Below are 16748 nucleotides of genomic sequence, written 5' to 3'. Positions count from 1 at the left end.
TGCTTTCTTGCCTAATCTGAGCCTAGAGAGAGCAATTTGGTTTGCCTCTAGCTTGCTATTGGACCATTATCTCCCAACTGAGATAATGAGTTGTGTCCAAATGGGTCCAATTAATTGGACTGAGATCTCACTGAAATTGATGGGAATTAAATTCAGACACTTTGGTCTGAATCTAACCCTCTGTGCACTGCATTCTGTAAACAGATCTGAATGCAGAGATCCAAAAAAAAAAATATCTCCATCAATTAGGACAATGAGCGAATGAACATCCACTATGGTTGTAGCTTACAGTAGGTGTGGTGCTGTATTCACTTGTATTTATTGAGTATACCTGGACAGAGTATACTCTCTGGCATAGCATATAAATTAATCTGTAATGCCTGCATTCTTGGAGAAGCTTTCATCATATCCTGAGCTGCTAGCCTTATATTTTGAATTTGTATTATTTTGATGAAGCAACAGAAAACAAAAGTCAACTAAATTCAGACAAATAGCTGCAGCCCGTTGTTCAGTCAGCAGCTTTTGGCAAAACACATCTCAAAATACTATTAAACATTTAGAAGGTTTCTAAAACAATGCATGCTTGGGAATTAAAAGTCCACCCAAAACTTCGGGTAGTTTATTAAAGATGAACTGTAAGTGCTTTCTGGAGTCTGTGGCTCTCAGGGGAACCTGCTGAACCTGAAAATGTGGTAAATCAAGGGGATGCTAATGAGGCAATAGCGTAATATTGGGGGGGGGGTTGATTAGTGACCAGGAAATAATTACATTTGTGCCTCTTTCTTCTAATCTCCTTGTTAAACTGGGTCACAGATTTACCACACACTCAAAAATTGCCAAAGGGTTACATTGACATTTCCACTTTGCTTTTATGCTTAAACGAGGCAGTTTATTTTGTCAATGGAAAGTGCCAGGCCGAAGTCAGACTGTCTCCAATGCTGAGGTCAGCTGAGTCTGTTCCAGTTTTGTGTGGTCATAGTGAAAGTTGTGGCCTTGGATCTGGGAGGTGGACTTCAGCCTTGAATTCAGACAACGGTTCACTGAAGCTAGCTTTGGACAATCCGTATTCCTCAGCAATGGGGCTAAACACAATGTTAACCTTACCTACAGGAGGCTCATTGTAATAAATCGGATTTGAATTCTTTGTGACTACCAAGCTTATTTTTTTCACCAGGTGTGTTCTCATCAAGACTACATTTAGCCAGTGACTTTCCATCTACAGAACTAGAACAATAATGACAAACCATGAAGGGGTGCCTTGGAAAATGAACAGAATTTGGAGAAGTTCCTTTTCGGATTACAACTCACACAATCCCGCACTCAGCATGGCCAAAGTAGCAAATATATTTTGGAAGAGGTAGTCCAAATTTCCCCCCCCCCAAGCTTTGAAAATAAGTTTAATAACTCTAAAGCACCCTAGGTGTTGATAGCGGTGTGTTAATGAGGGCAATGACATCCCTGCTTACATTTATCTTCTCCCAGGTAAACTGTGCACATGCCATACATTTACTCAAAGGATGCCCCAAGCATCTGAACAAGTACTGTACTGTGATATCTGGTATTCCTGTCTACCCAAAACAATCAGGTTTCTTGTTATATAACTACAGCACAGTGTTTTTGACATATCTGTAGATCAATCCACATGGAAATGAAAAGACCAGGGCTTGGTTTGTCAACAGCAGCACATGCAAAAAGCTTTCGCTTTCCATGTAATGCAAGGTTTGGGTGAAAAATTCAAAGTTTTTGAGGGGGAAAAACATTATTCATTCAGTCAGTTTTTTAAACTTGGTTGTAGACATTATCAGCAATGTGTTGTTGTTTAGTCATTAAATCGTGTAGGACTCTTCGTGACCCCATGAACCAGAGCATGCCAGGCCCTCCTGTCTTCCACTGCAATCAGCAATGTATGTAACACCAAAATAGTGTTGTTTTTGTTTTTGTATAGTTATGATTATTTAATGACTAAAACAGCATTTGTTCAAAAATTGCTGCTAAAAAATTTGAAGAATTATGCCAATAAATTAATTTTTAACAGATTATTTTCAACATCTAGTTTTTATTCAAATGCAGAGAGGGAAAAGTTTAGAACTGGTTGTTTCCCCCCCCTTAATTTAAAAAAAAGAGAATCAGGAGAATTGATAACTCTTCCAAGATCTTCCATCTGACTTGGACAACCTTCTCAGCTTACCTGTTTTTAAGGTGTGCCTCCAGGTCGCACCGTTGCATGACCTCCTCACATATTGGAGAAAAGGGACACAACACCAAGAGCTTGTCAAGCAGTTTGTGAACAAGGATGCTGGATTTTTTGCACAGCTTAAAGTGGAGCCGTTTGCGATCCAAAGGACAGAAATCCTTCTCTTGCAGAAAGTTCCGTAGGCACTTGTAGCAGAATGTGTGACCGCAAGGCGTATCCAATGGCTGTAGCAAGGGCTGAAGGCAAATATGGCAGACCAAGTCATCATCCACGTCATTTTGATAATTGTATAAATGGTTCTCCCTTGTCCAGTGCTGCTGCCCACATTCAAAGCACAGAGGGTTCAAGTTCTGTTCCACTGAAACCATCTCTTCATTCGTGGTGCCCATTATAACACAACCTGGTCTGGCTCCCTCATCAGTGGAGAACTTGTAGAGGTTTTGGCATTGCTTAGCAAGGAGTCATTTTTCTGAAAAAGTTAAAAGAAACACATCACTGACAGAAACAGTGGCTGCTAAAAATAGAAGGTTAGCAACAATACTTAAAATGCTTCCAAATTCATATAGGAAATTTCTGGTCTATGGCTGGGTCCACGAACGAAGCGCTAAAAGGTGGTCCACTTATTCTCAAAGGCTTTCACAAAGTCAATTTCAAGAGGTCGATCTCTTGAAATTTTGGGGTCAAGATTTTTGCAGGGAAGCACAAATCACGTGGGGGAATCATGAATGCTCCTTTGGCTCCTTCCATTGGTGGATGCCACTTCCAACCTACCCATGTCCTCAAACATGCTGTAAGGTAGCATTCTTCCAGGCACCCTGAAAACACCAAAATGGCTGCCATTGCACAGCAGAAGGACTGGTGAAATGTTGGGTGTCCTCTGACTGACCCCTTCCCTACTTTCTAGGCCATGAAGGCATCTGTGAGATTTGGAAAAATTGAAGGGAGAATTGACATGGCAGTAATGTATACCATGTTCTTTTCAAAGAACCTGAAAATTTAAATCCAAAGCCCATACATCTATATCCTGGCCAGACAAAGGTGATGCCTACAACCCAAATACAGTGGTGCCTCGCTAGACGATGATAATCCGTTCCACTGAAATCGCTGTTTAGTGAAATCATTGTCTAGCGAAAAGCATTTCCCTATTGGAATGCATTGAAACCTGTTTAATGCGTTCCAATGGGGAAGACTCATAGTTGTCTAGTGAAGAATGGCATAGGAAAGCCGATCAGCTGTTTAAATAGCTGTCTTGCGAAGCTTAGGTCCTGAAAACACCCGTTTTGCAAGTGCGGAGAGAGCTGTCAAAATCGTTGTCTAGCGAAAATCAGTTTGAGAAGCAGGGACCAAACATTGTCCAGCGAAATTCCCCCATAGGAATCACTGTTTTGCAAATCGCTATAGCGATCGCAAAAAGTCAATGTCTAGTGAAAAAACTGTCATGCGGCGTAACTGTCTAGCGAGGCACCACTGTATGTTATATGAGCTGCAGAAATTTGCCCTGTTTCTTTTCCTTTACACAACATCATGCAACTTTTATTATTCTGCATAATTCATGCTTCTTCTGCAGGCAACAGAGGACAAGCTCCATACACTCAAATACATGTACCAGATCTATCGTAGTTCCACTTTTTGTGGCTTGTCAGAACCACAAAAACTCCCTTTTTCAAAGGAAAAATTGAGAGGAAAAATGTGAGGGTATGTGTTCAATCCTTCCCCATCTTGCTGTAAACTCCAAGTCCCAAAGCTTTGTTTGCTTAGAAAGGGCCATCAGGGTTTTGCTATGCACATCTATACAAACTGTAGATCAGTCCTCAGCCTCAGCAGGGATAAATTCCTGGAAAGCTGTAAGAGCGAGAGAATTGCTTTGAAAATACTAATAGTAAATATTCAGGAAGGAATGCTTTAATATCACGTTCTCTGCTTCTTTTGCTGCCCTGGATCCCCCCAGTTATAGCAGAGTCATGACCCTATCCCTTCCATACCCTTACACTGCAATACATGCATAGCACTAGGCTTTTATTTTCACACAATGGCAAGTATGCCCCAGTGCTATTATGTGTTTTTTAGTCACATGAGCATATGTGGCACTGTGGGAGTACTAAATGCTTCAAACAAAAACAATTAGTTTCATGGACAAGCACAAAATAAATGCTCCCATTGTGCAGGAAAGATTGGGTGATGCCATTAATCAAACCTGCTGTTTAACTGCAGGAGAAAACACGGCCATCCCATGTGCACAAAGGTTTGGATTTGTTTCTTTTCCTTTTTAGGCTTTTTAGACAGTTTGCAAGTCTGCATATCAGAATCCAAATGCACACATCAGAAGTTTACCTGCTTGCTGATCTCAGTAACAGACATTAGCAGTCAGACTCCGTGTGCACTATCATAGCATGTAGTCTTGATGATGCAGGCTGATGACGTCTGCTTATTGTTCTGTCTGCATTTTAACATAATTGTTTTGCCATCTGTTCTTTTTTATATATATTGTTATACTATGTTATTGTCCACCACTGTAGGTGTTTAATAAATGGAAAGGCAGGATAGAAATATGTTCTAATAAAGATCAAACAAACACACTGGGTAACAAGTTAGAATCTGAATCCAATATTGGGAAGGAGTAATGGAATTCATAACCTAGCAAGGTTATGCTCAAAATCCTCCAAGGTAGGCTTCAGCAGTATGTGGACCGAGAACTCCCAGAAGTACAAGATGAATTTCAAAGGGGCAGAGGAACTAGATACCAAATTGCTAACATGTGCTGGATTATGGAGAAAGCCAGAGAGTTCCAGAAAAATATCTACTTCTGCTTCATTGACTATGCAAAAGCCTTTGACTGTATGGACCACAGCAAATTATGGCAAGTCCTTAAAGAAATGGGAGTGCCTGATCACCTTATCTATCTCCTAAGAAACCTATACGTGAGACAGGAAGTAGCAGTTAGAACTGGATATGGAACAACTGATTGGATCAAAATTGGGAAAGGAGTACAACAAGGCTGTATATTGTCCCCCAGCTTATTTAACTCATATGCAGAATATATCATGCGAAAGGCCGGACTGGATGAATCTCAAGCCAGAATTAATACTGCCGGAAGAAATATCAACAACCTTCGATATGCAGATGATACCATTCTGATGGCAGAAAGTGAGGAGGAATTAAAGAACCTTGTAATGAGGGTGAAAGAGGAGAGTGCAAAAAACGGTCTGAAGCTCAACATCAAAAAAGCTAAGTTCATGGCCACTGGTCCCATCATCTCCTGGGAAACAGAAGGGGAAGATATGGAGGCAGTGACAGATTTTACTTTCTTGGGCTCCGTGATCACTGCAGATAGGGACAGCAGCCACGAAATTAAAAGACATCTGCTTTTGGGGAGGAAAGCGATGACAAACCTTGACAGCATCTTAAAAAGCAGAGACATCACCTTGCCGACAAAAGTCCGCATAGTCCATGCTATGGTTTTTCCAGTAGTGATGTATGGAAGTGAGAGCTGGACCATTTGGAAGGCTGACTGCCGAAGAATTGGTGCTTTTGAATGTGGTGCTGGATGAGACTCTTGAGAGTCCCCTGGACTGCAAGGAGAACAAACCTATCCATTTTGCAGGAAATCAACCCTGAGTGCTCACTGGAAGGACAGATCCTGAAGCTGAGGTTCCAATACTTTGGCCATCTCATGAGAAGAGAGGACTCCTTGGAAACGACCCTGATGTTGGGAAAGTGTGAGGGCAGGAGGAGAAAGGGACGACAGAGGACGAGATGTTTGGACAGTGTCATCGAAGTGACCAACATGAATTTGACACAACTCCGGGAGGCGGTGGAAGACAGGAGGGCCTGGCGTGCTCTGGTCCATGGGGTCACAAAGAGTCGGACACAATTAAATGTCTAAACAACAACAAATATGGAATTCATTCCCCCCCAGAGCATGCAGTAGCATTGTTGTTCTTAGGGGCCCTTGTTAAATTGGAACAGCTTGCCCAATGGCTTATGCAACTTGAAGCTGTGTGAAATCTCTCAGTTGCACATAATTTGGTACCCAAAGTTTCAGATAGAGCATAATTTGCTTTAGTGGAAAGATATCCCAAGACACAGGCCAAGGAAAGGAAAGGAAAAGATTACCACTTGGTTCGGACATTCATTTGTGGACTTACAAACCATGGTTTATAAAGAAACAAGCACCCTGCTAACCATGATTAGAACAACAAGCACTCTGCCAACCATGATTAGAAAAATCAGCCTCTAGCCTTTAAAATTTGTAGTTTCAATCCTTTCACAGCCTTTCCGCCATCTCAAACAAATGTGTCTATATGCACCTTCGTCACAACCATACAGTTTCAAACCACCAAAGTTAAACTGCTCAAAGCTTACTGAATTCTTCTTTAACTTGAATCTAACACTGTATTCCAAATCCTAGCTGAAACCCTAGTTAGCTATGCCCTGATTCAGAGGGGTACCAACAAACTGCTTCATGGGTCAAGGGAGGATTGTGCTTTAGGAAGGGGATGTTATGAACAAGAAGCCTGCACTAGGCTCTAATAATGGTTAACAAAAATCAACTTCTTCCTGCTCCAGCGTGATAACAACACACATTTTTGGTGTGTTGAAAAAAGAGCAAGTAACATAAGCAGCTCCAGTTACGGATAAGTTTCACTGGCATTTCTTTCCAATAAAATAAAACATACAACATGACAAGACAGTGAGAAAGTTACTCCAATGATTAAAAGTCAGCACCAGCCAAATGATTAGCATTCATGTAATATGCAGACTGCCTCCCAAGTATGTTAATAGGAGTTTTTGCAAACAAGACAGATTCAACAGGAAGACTGGGCAGCAACAAAGTACCCTGAAGTAGAGATGTAAATCTTCACCAGTCTTATTCTTGTGTGGAAAGATACACTATTCTTCTCCTCACCAGTGAAGATGGTAAAGAATTTCCTAAAATTCTTTGTAAGAGTAACCCCGAAGGGAAAAAGCATTTTATGAAAACTCACCTCCCACCCCCAACTCACCTATTTTTGCTTATTACATAGTTTTTGTGCCAGACGGTGAAACAACGTGAACTGCCCCAAAGCAGAATGATAGCAGCGTCATTCAGAAATGTGGAGCGCTAAAGGGGTTGTTTGCTGTTTTTTAAACAGTCCTGTTCCTGCTGTGTTTGTGTGTGTTTCACTGCTCAAAAGAAGAAATCAACTAGAATAATTTTGCACAAATTAAGAAAACTTGAGGGGCAGAGAGAGAGAGAACTTTGATTTTTTTTTTCAAATTCAGATAAAAAGATTTTTTTTAGGGGGCCTGTGTTGAATTGGGTAAAGTATTCTGGGAATTATAATGTTAAAAAAGGTGTCGTTCTCATCTGTAATGGTGCTTCACATCATATTGTGCTGGCCTTGAATTAACCAAAATGTTTCTGAAGGTGTTTTTTTAAAAACTGTCTTGTATTTGAAATACAATCTATTTTGCCAGTGCTAACTGGGAATCAAACCTTTAGGCAGTTTTCAAAGATGCAGCTGTGTTAGTCTGTTTCAGTAGATATAGATATATAAAAGAAAAAAACAGAACAGTTGTGGGATCTTAAAGATTAACTGATTTATTACAGCACGAGTTTTTGTGGATTGCAAACTACCTCCTCAGATACATGGAGCACAACAGTTGCCTTCCACATTTACAATTGGCTTAAAACAACTTCTTTCTGGAATAAAGGTGATGCTATGATTATGAGTTTCACATGACAGCCAGTTACAATTACTGTAAGATAAAACAACTGTCCTACTAAGATACTGTAGGTAGTTCTTGGGTAGGACAACTCTACAGCTATTTTAAAAAGCAGTACTTTCCAAAAGACAAATGCTTCTGGTTTTAATTGGCTACTTCTGGGTGTGTATATGCGCCATTCCACCCACCCCAGCCCCACCCCCGGTCTGGCATAAATCATTCTGGATTCATGTAAGGTTTTCTCATATCAAGAGACAATTCTTTATAACCTGAAAAAGTATTCCTGGCATCTAGTTGTATGTAGATAGTTCAAATTCAGTTGTGTTTGCTATTTTTTATTTATTATTATTTTATTTTATTTGATTTCTACCCCGCCCATCTGGTCTAAAAGACCACTCTAGGCGGCTTCCAATATAGTAAAAACAGTGAAATAATACAAAAAACACAAACAATTACATAAATCATATTGTAATAAACAGAATACAACAATAGAATAGAAAATACATAAGGAGAGAATAAACAGAAAAGTCAGATATTAACTGGAGGGAAGGCCTGAATGTATAGCCATGTTTTTAATTGACTTTTAAAAGTGTCCAAAGTGGGGGCCGCACGGATCTCAGGAGGGAGATTGTTCCAGAGGCGAGGAGCCACCGCTGAGAAGGCCCGGTTTCATGTCCTTTCTTCCCGGGCCTCCCTCGTTGTTAGGCTCCTCAGCCTCACCTCCTGGCTTGTACGGGTGATACGAGTAGATCTAGGTGGAAGCAGGCGTTCTGTCAAGTATCGAGGTCCTAAACCGTTTAGGGCCTTATATGTAAGCATTAACACTTTGAAGTCTTTTGGGCCACTCATGTTGTGGATGTGGAAGTTGGGGCCCTGAAGATGTTTTCATAACTCCTATCAACCTTAGCCAACATGGCAGATGACGGGGGATGATATCCAACAACAATATTTGGAGAGAAAGTTTCTCCGCCCCAAATTATAATTTATTAAGGTCCTGGTAACTGGCAGCCAAGAAATATAACGACCTTTAGGATAATTTTCAGGCAAATCACGTTTGCTGCTGACTTCAAAACAACTCATTGGCAAAAATTGGACGCTATCAAGAAACTGGTGCCTGGGAAGGTATGCCAAAGTATTTCTTATGGCAGTGGCGGCGGCGGCAGCAGAAGACAATGATGGCAGGTAATGGGGGTTAGATTCAGAGTACCAGGATCTGAGATAGTGTGCGCACAGTTGTAAGTAAGTGTGGTGACTTCCACTGGCAACTTGCACATGAATGATCTCCCTCTGCCCTTCTTTCACCTTCCTCTCAAAGATGAAAATTCTGAATGGTTCAAATAGCGTAGGGGTCCAAGTACGGCAGCAGAGCCTTGAATTGTTATTTCCTATTCACCGACCAGCTGGACCAAGCAGGAAATCATACACACACTAATACCTTTAAAAATATTTAGAGGAAACTGAAGCAATGTCGCCAGCCGATGGGACGTTTCCGCAGCTGAGGGTGTCTGCTAAGCACCTGAACAATTGGTGGAAAAGACAGGCTTCTGAACATATTTCCATCTACGTTAAAGGCTTCCGAACAGATTGTTTATTTTCCTCTACGCTCCAGTTGCTCCAATTTAAACCCTACCATTATGCTACTAAGTAAAATGTAAATGTTTTTTCATAGCACTTCAGACACACACACACACACACACACACGTCTGTTGATATTTGGTCTACTATTTCTTATAATATTTAGTAGATAAAGAATATAGTCATTTAAAAAATGTGTTATTTTTAAAATGTTATCTCCAAGAAGGCATTGATTCATCAATGTGAATAATAAAGGATAAAGGATTACTATTATTTAGCAATCTGTGAGCAAACGCTCAGTCTCTCACTCTCTCTATGATTCAGGGTGTGCACCCAAAATAAACCATGTACTTTTAAGCAACTCCAGCACTGCAATCCCATTCATGCTTATTTAGAACTAGCATCAAACTCAATGGGATTTATCTTTTGGCTTGTTTATGTTGCAGCTTAAAGACAGTCTTCCCAACTGCAGAATGAAAGACATTTTTGGCAAAGGGCTCCAGATTCCTCAAGTGTAAAGGATGTGTTTGTTTCATTCTGAACCCAGAAAGAAGAAAGATAGTTCTTAATGGTGAAGGAAGGCTATTACCAGTGTAATGATGATGGGTGGTTTCTCCCACTTAAAAACTAGACTGAGTCAATGAGAAAGACGCCGTGGGTAATTATTAATAACAGGTGATACCTTATATAAAAAGCAAATACTTACAAAAGGACTATAAAGGTGGATCCTATACAATAATAAACAGTGTACAGTGGACCCTCTACTTACGGAATTAATCCGTATTGGAATGGTGGCTGCAAGTTGAAAAGTCTATAGGTCGAATCTCCATTGACCTACAATGCATTGAAAACCAATTAATCCCATAACTGGCAGTTTTTATTCTATTTTTGTTCCATTTTGGTTTTTTTCTGGTCTGTAGGTCGATTCTCCGGATGCAAGTCGAATCTAAATTTTGCGGCCAGAGAAGTCTGTAACTCGAAAAGTCTGTAAGTCGAGCCGTCTGTAAGTCGAGGGTCCACTGTACCACAATTGTTTAATGAATAATATCGCTGTGTATCTTTTTTCACAAATTCATTAACGTACTTTCTGGAGAGGGCATCTCAGGAGCAGGGCAGGGGTCTCTCCTGAAAATCTGTTGTGAGGTGAGCCCCCCCATCCCACTCCATGACCCAACCCCAGCCTCCTGGTCTAGTGTACAGAAGTGAGCATAATTATTATTTTGGAATTTGCACTCCTTTTCTCCATGCAAAAAAAAAGGTATAGAGGAGCACTGAAATCATGTGAGCCTCCAGAGGTAGCAAGCATATAATTGTGCAGGCCAAACACACCTATCTCATCTTCTCTGTCTGCGGGAAGCAGTTTGGGACCAGCACCCACTCTTACCAATGTACGAACTAGAATACCGAGTGACTAAACACAATGCACGCAAGAGGTTGATCATTACCGCAGTAACTGTAATTACTCTTAAGAAACGTAAACAGATGAAAACTATTGTCAAAAGAAAGAGGATAAACTGACACAAGCCTATTTTTTCAAAACATATAATTCACCAGAAAATAAGCCCCTCAGACCTTCAAAATAAATAGCATAGGTGATGCCTTTGCCTCTTCTTTAAAATTATAACCCTTTCAGCAACAGGTCATAGTCGGCTAGACAGTTGCACAAGAAGGATTTTGCAGACTATTTTCTGTGATTTGCTTACAATTTTGATTCTGTTTATAAAGCTTCAGTGCAGAGGCACTTCACTGTACAATGTTTAAAAGGAAGGAAGACAAGATTGGATATTACTAACTTTATCACATCACATAGAACTGGATAATACCTCTATTGACTCACTAAGTTACAAATAAGACCAGCTTTTAAATTCTCCAGAATGCTCCATCAGACAAAGATGGCATAACATTGGGAAGACAATCCACATATTGTGCCAGATGTGATGCCCTTGACTCTTGAAACCAGACTGCCAGCAAGGCAGGTAGGAGTTTGCAGCTTCTGCAGGAGACCAGGATGTCAACCATGTCAATTTACAGCCTTTCTTGTTCTTCTGCAGACAAAAGCCTGGCTTGGCCCACTAAAGATCCTCTATTGCTTCCCATCTGGTATCACAACTGGGCCAACTTTTGACTATTTGCCTTAACTCCACATTTTATACCATCTTTGCCTGCGGAAGAGTTGTGGAGAACTCAGAGGTTCATCCCATTTTTAACTTTTAGTGATCCAATAAAGGCATTGTAGCTTCCATAAAGTAAAGTCTGATCTTTTCTCCTTTTGACAAGATAGTATGGCAACTCACCATATTCTCTGCATTGGAGTGTAATTGATTTAAGTGACTACTGGTCTACCAAGCTCATTGGCAGTGTTGGCAATGAGATTTTGGGAGCTGTAGTCCCGTTTCCAGTCTCAAGCCAAGCTTCACTGAAATCTGAGACAGTGCTTGGTGGGGCTGCCCAAAAATGGAACCAAGATCTGGAGGCAAGAACTCCCTAATAAAAATGTATACACAAGATTTACATCATTGTTAAGCCTAAACTTGATTCACAAATGTATTTGCAGTGTTGTGTTTTATTTATACCACCTGATTTTTTTGGGGGGCGGTAGGAATCTCATCTGCAATGCACTAACACAACATGTAAATTAATTCCAGATAGAGGTACAGTGGTGCCTCGCTAGACGATGATAATCCGTTCCACTGAAATCGCTGTTTAGCGAAATCATTGTCTAGCGAAAAGCATTTCCCCATTGGAATGCATTGAAACCTGTTTAATGCGTTCCAATGGGGAAGAATCTTTGTTGTCTAGCGAAGATCGGCCATAGGAAAGCCGCTTTGCGAACTGCCGATCACCTGTTTAAATCACAGTCTTGCGAAGCTTAGGTCCCGAAAACACCTGTTTTGCAAATGGGGAGGGAGCTGTCAAAATCGTCATCTAGCGAAAATCGGTTTGCGAAGCAGGGACCAAACATTGTCCAGCGAAATTCCCCCATAGGAATCACTGTTTTGTGAATCGCTATAGCGATCGCAAAAAGTCAATGTCTAGCGAAAAAACTGTCATGCAAGGTAACTGTCTAGCGAGGATACAATGTAATGTCAGGAGATGATACAAGAGTATGTTTCTGTCATGAGTTTTACCTCTGGAACAGTCTCGCCCATACAGTATTTGGCAGCTTCTCCAAAAGACATTTCTGCAGTTACAGGGCAGAATCAGACACATCTGACAGTGACTGGCCCAAGATCACGCAGAGAACTTTGGATCTGACTCCAGACCTTCCTAGTCCTAGTCTGATGCTCATAAACTCTACACCAGATAGCATTCAGTGTCCCAGCAGTCAAATCCTATTTATTTTCATAAGATTTGGTAGGCAAAGTGTGACCTACTGCTAACATGCAACGTTGGATGTCCCATTCTTCTCCAAAGTATGTGGTTCCCCCATGAACCCTGACCAGTAACTTTCTGTTTTGCAAAAAAGTCATTTTCTAGCTGAAAACAGTCCCCCAGTATATCAAAATGACAGATCAAACATTCTGAAGTCTCCTGCCTGTATTCTAAACGAAGTAGAGAGATCTTGCATGCTCATATTACGGATCAGGCATGTGTGCTTCCTTGAAAAGACTAGGAGATTCTGCACTGGCTACAGCTTGTCTTCATCTTGAGCCCTCTTCAGCCCAGAGTTTGCAGAAATTAGCTTTTGGGGTCTCAGAGCCACTCAGCCTGTGGCTGTCCTGGGACGAGTAGTTTCATACAGATAACATTCTCAAGCTCCAAAATTTTTTGACATACGTTCCCCCCCCAAAAAAGAGCCAGATTTGACAGGTCACCTGACCACAAATCAAACAGGAATTGTCAGTGAAGTTCACATTTAAGCCTAATTATGCTTTGGCTTCCAAGCAGATGCTCAGCCCATCCCAGAGCTCAGCAGAATTACAGAATGTAATGTAGGGTCTTAGCCAGCTGTCTTAACTAGGCAGTGATATAGCTGGATAATTAGAGATGACATAAATTGCTACATACTCAGTCTTGTCATACTTTTTTCCATGACAAACATCTGGTGCTGTAAAGCAAAAAACAATGCTCCATGTCCATTGCTGATGACTCTATCCTTCATCAAACATGACCTGGCTCAATGGGTGGTTGACTCCACAATGGAAAATGCATTTTCAGGAAGGGGGATGACAAATATATGATGCGAACCATAGATAACCTTCTGATTTCCTCTCTTCTTCTGTTTTAGACAAATATTCTACCTGTATATCCTGCCTTTCCTCCGGTGTATTTGAAATAGCAAGGAAGAGTAGCACAGCTTTATCCTGTTCACTTGATCCACACACCAACTTTACAAGAGGGAAAGGGACAGACTGCACTCAATTAATTTCACGGTTCAGTGGGGACTTGAAACTGGACTTCCCAAGTCCCACATTAACCACTAGACTGCATTGGTGCAGTGTGGATAAAACTCAATGATTTTTTTTAAAAAATCAAACTGATTTAAATCATGATTTAAACTTTAAAACTGTTAAAAAGTAAATTGTCAAAAAATTTGATTTTTTTAAAAAATTAGATCATGATTTATATCAAAGCCACTCTGATTGGCTGGAATATGTGCAGCTTGGAATAATTAGTGGTCGTTAATACTGAACACTAGTGCCCAGGAAAGCAGAAACATGGGAACAGGCAAAGTCAGTGCAACAGATGCCTGGGAAAGCTTGCTGAGGTGGGGTATTGACACTGAAAGGGAGAGCAATTTAAAAAGAGAGGTTTGAAAGAAAAATAATCATGAAAAGGGAAGAAAGCAAGGACAGAGAGGAAAGAGGGACCAACTGAGAGGAGACAAGATGCTTTCTTTTCCAAGCGGGAATCTTGCACTTGTCCAAGGTAAAAGGCTGGACTCTGAACTCATCAGATCAACAATGGGCATAACAGTTAGGTGGGAGTCACCAGAAAAATCAAGACATCACAGCGTATTGGTACTGGGGTTCATCTAAGACACTATGAGTGTACACAGCAACTGGCATCAGTGTCTCACAAAAAGCAACAAAGTGGTGAGGCAAGGATTTGGCTCAACGAGACGGAATGTTCATGCTGTTCAATTTCAGTTGGAGAAACACTATGCTAAGCATTTGACAAGATCCTTCAATCCCTGTCTTAGGTCTCTATTTAAAAAGAGCCACTGGACCCATTTGTCTATAACAATGAAGGACTGGAACATTCCAGCTTGTTTTGTGTAGCCAGCCAATTTTCCACTGTCAATGATCCCTCCTCTTCTCCAGATCTTGTCAGAGAAGTCAGCAAAGGTGGCCACTCACTGCCCACTGCCTTCAGAAAGGACACAAGTGTCATGAATCTATTTTCTTGTTTTAATTTCCTTCTCCAATGGCCATTGTATGAGACGGACAGCAAACTTACCACTACATTCCCACTGCACTCCAAAGTACTTTGAGAAGAATTAGTAATGTAGACATCCAGTCAAAGACCCTGACCACCACCCCCTGGAATTTGTCTGAACTACGTGGCAATCAGAAGGAAAGAGGGTGAGCTAGACTGTGGAAATGATGCTTCTAATCTATTCTGCAGGAAGGGGGATTAAAGACAGGCATGAGGGACGGATGGAGTTGGATTTCCTCCTCTGGCCCTCCAAGAATTAGATGGCATTAGATAAAACAACTCCCTGATATCACTGAATTCCAGGTTTATATCCTGGAGGAAACTTTTCCAGACAGTGCATCCATCGAAAACTAGGTTGTGCTCCCCCTTTTCATATGGGGAGGGTGATGGAAGAATGGATGGAGGTTTCCATGAGCTCCTGGAATGTTGGCTTAGAGCACTGGTTCTTAACCTTGGGTTACTCAGGATTTTTGGACTGCAACTCCCAGAAGCCTTCACCACCAACTGTGCTGGCTGGGGTTTCTGGGAGTTGCAGTTCAAAAACATCCGAGTAACAAAGGTTAGGAACCACTGGCTTAGAGCATGAAAGGGTGCCCTCACTATCTCCAATCACTGATTGGAAATAACACTGGGTAACAGCAGAGTCTGTAGTGGACAGTGAGGGGCAGGACTCACAAGGCCTGAGTCTGAATCCTTGCTCCGCCACAGAAACTCACTGGGTTAGCGGAACTGGGTGGCATTAGTAAAACCACTGCTAAAGTATCTCACTAAAGAAATATAAAAACCTTATAGTGGACCCTTGACTTACAGACGGCTTGACTTACAGACTTTTTGAGTTACAGACTTCTCTGGCCGCAAAATTTAGGTTTGACTTGCAGCCTGAGAATTGACTTACAGACCAGAAAAAAACCAAAATGGAACAAAAACGGCCTGTTACGGGATTAATCGGTTTTGAATGCACTGTAGGTCAATGGAGACTTGACCTACAGACTTTTTGACTTGAGAACCGCCTTCCAATACGGATTAAGTTCTCTAGTCAAGACCCCACTGTATTTGGATCACTCTAAGTTGCGTCTGACTAGACAGCACACAATGTAACAATGGCAGGGCCTCTTCTACATCCCGAGAGGGATCAGGTGGACACGAGCTGTCAATGTCCTGGATCCAAATGCTGTGTAGGATCAAGGCTTTCTCCACCCTTGACACAAGGATTACCAACAGATTCGAGATAAACTGATTTGAACATTTGAAAACGTTTATCAGCAACACTAGCCTCATCGTGCAAATTTTTAATTATTTGGATATTAGGAATATCATGATTTTGAAGATGAAAGCCATTGATTTAAGTCAAGATCTCTCACACATATGAACAATCCTTTAAAGATTTCACCTCTTAAAAATTGATGCTGAGCTTTCCTAGGTCTAACTGGGTATAAATGACTCATGTATTACATTGTCACTGGAAAGATGCTGACAGCAGGAAGCCAGAAAAGCTGCCAGGCTGCCAGAGGAGAATGTTAAGATTAGAACTGTGTCAAAATTACAATCAAGAGAAGGGAAGCCAGAAACACTTTGCAGCAAACTCTCCATTTTCCTCTGAACGTGTTTGCTTTGTCTCAGTTCCCAAAGGCAACCCATGGAGATTTCAAAGCAAAGTCGTGATTTCCTCTTCGGTAACCCAGCTTTGATTGAACAGCTTTTATCAGAGAGAGATCATATTTGCCCAGCATTCTAACTGCAATACTTTGTATTGGAAAGGGAGCATATTTCACTGATTATCCAGGCTGCAGTGATTCCCTGAAGAACTTCCTTTGCTTGGTACAAGCCTCTCTGCGCTTGCAGATCAGCTTTGAAGACCCTCTTTGTAATCCTGCTTGCTGGTTGCATTAAGTTG

The 16748-nt window shown here is 41.2% G+C and overlaps 1 protein-coding gene across 9 annotated transcripts in view; it reads right to left on the bottom strand.

Annotated features, from left to right (window-relative positions):
• The window catches only part of LNX2 (ligand of numb-protein X 2), an 83629-nt gene that overhangs the window by 17987 nt on the left and 48894 nt on the right, over positions 1–16748 (bottom strand). For all 9 annotated transcript variants that reach the window (XM_072993735.2, XM_078390008.1, XM_078390009.1 and 6 more), the window contains one exon: positions 2189–2663. In XM_072993735.2, coding sequence (XP_072849836.2) covers positions 2189–2583 — 395 coding nt within the window. In that variant the 5' untranslated portion in view covers positions 2584–2663. The remainder of the gene's footprint in view (positions 1–2188; positions 2664–16748) is intronic.

Source organism: Pogona vitticeps, chromosome 3 (genome assembly GCF_051106095.1).
Source record: "Pogona vitticeps strain Pit_001003342236 chromosome 3, PviZW2.1, whole genome shotgun sequence".
Taxonomy (NCBI): Eukaryota; Metazoa; Chordata; class Lepidosauria; order Squamata; family Agamidae; genus Pogona; species Pogona vitticeps.
The sequence above is the reverse complement of the archived record's forward strand: the minus strand, read 5'-3'. Positions and strand labels throughout refer to the sequence as shown.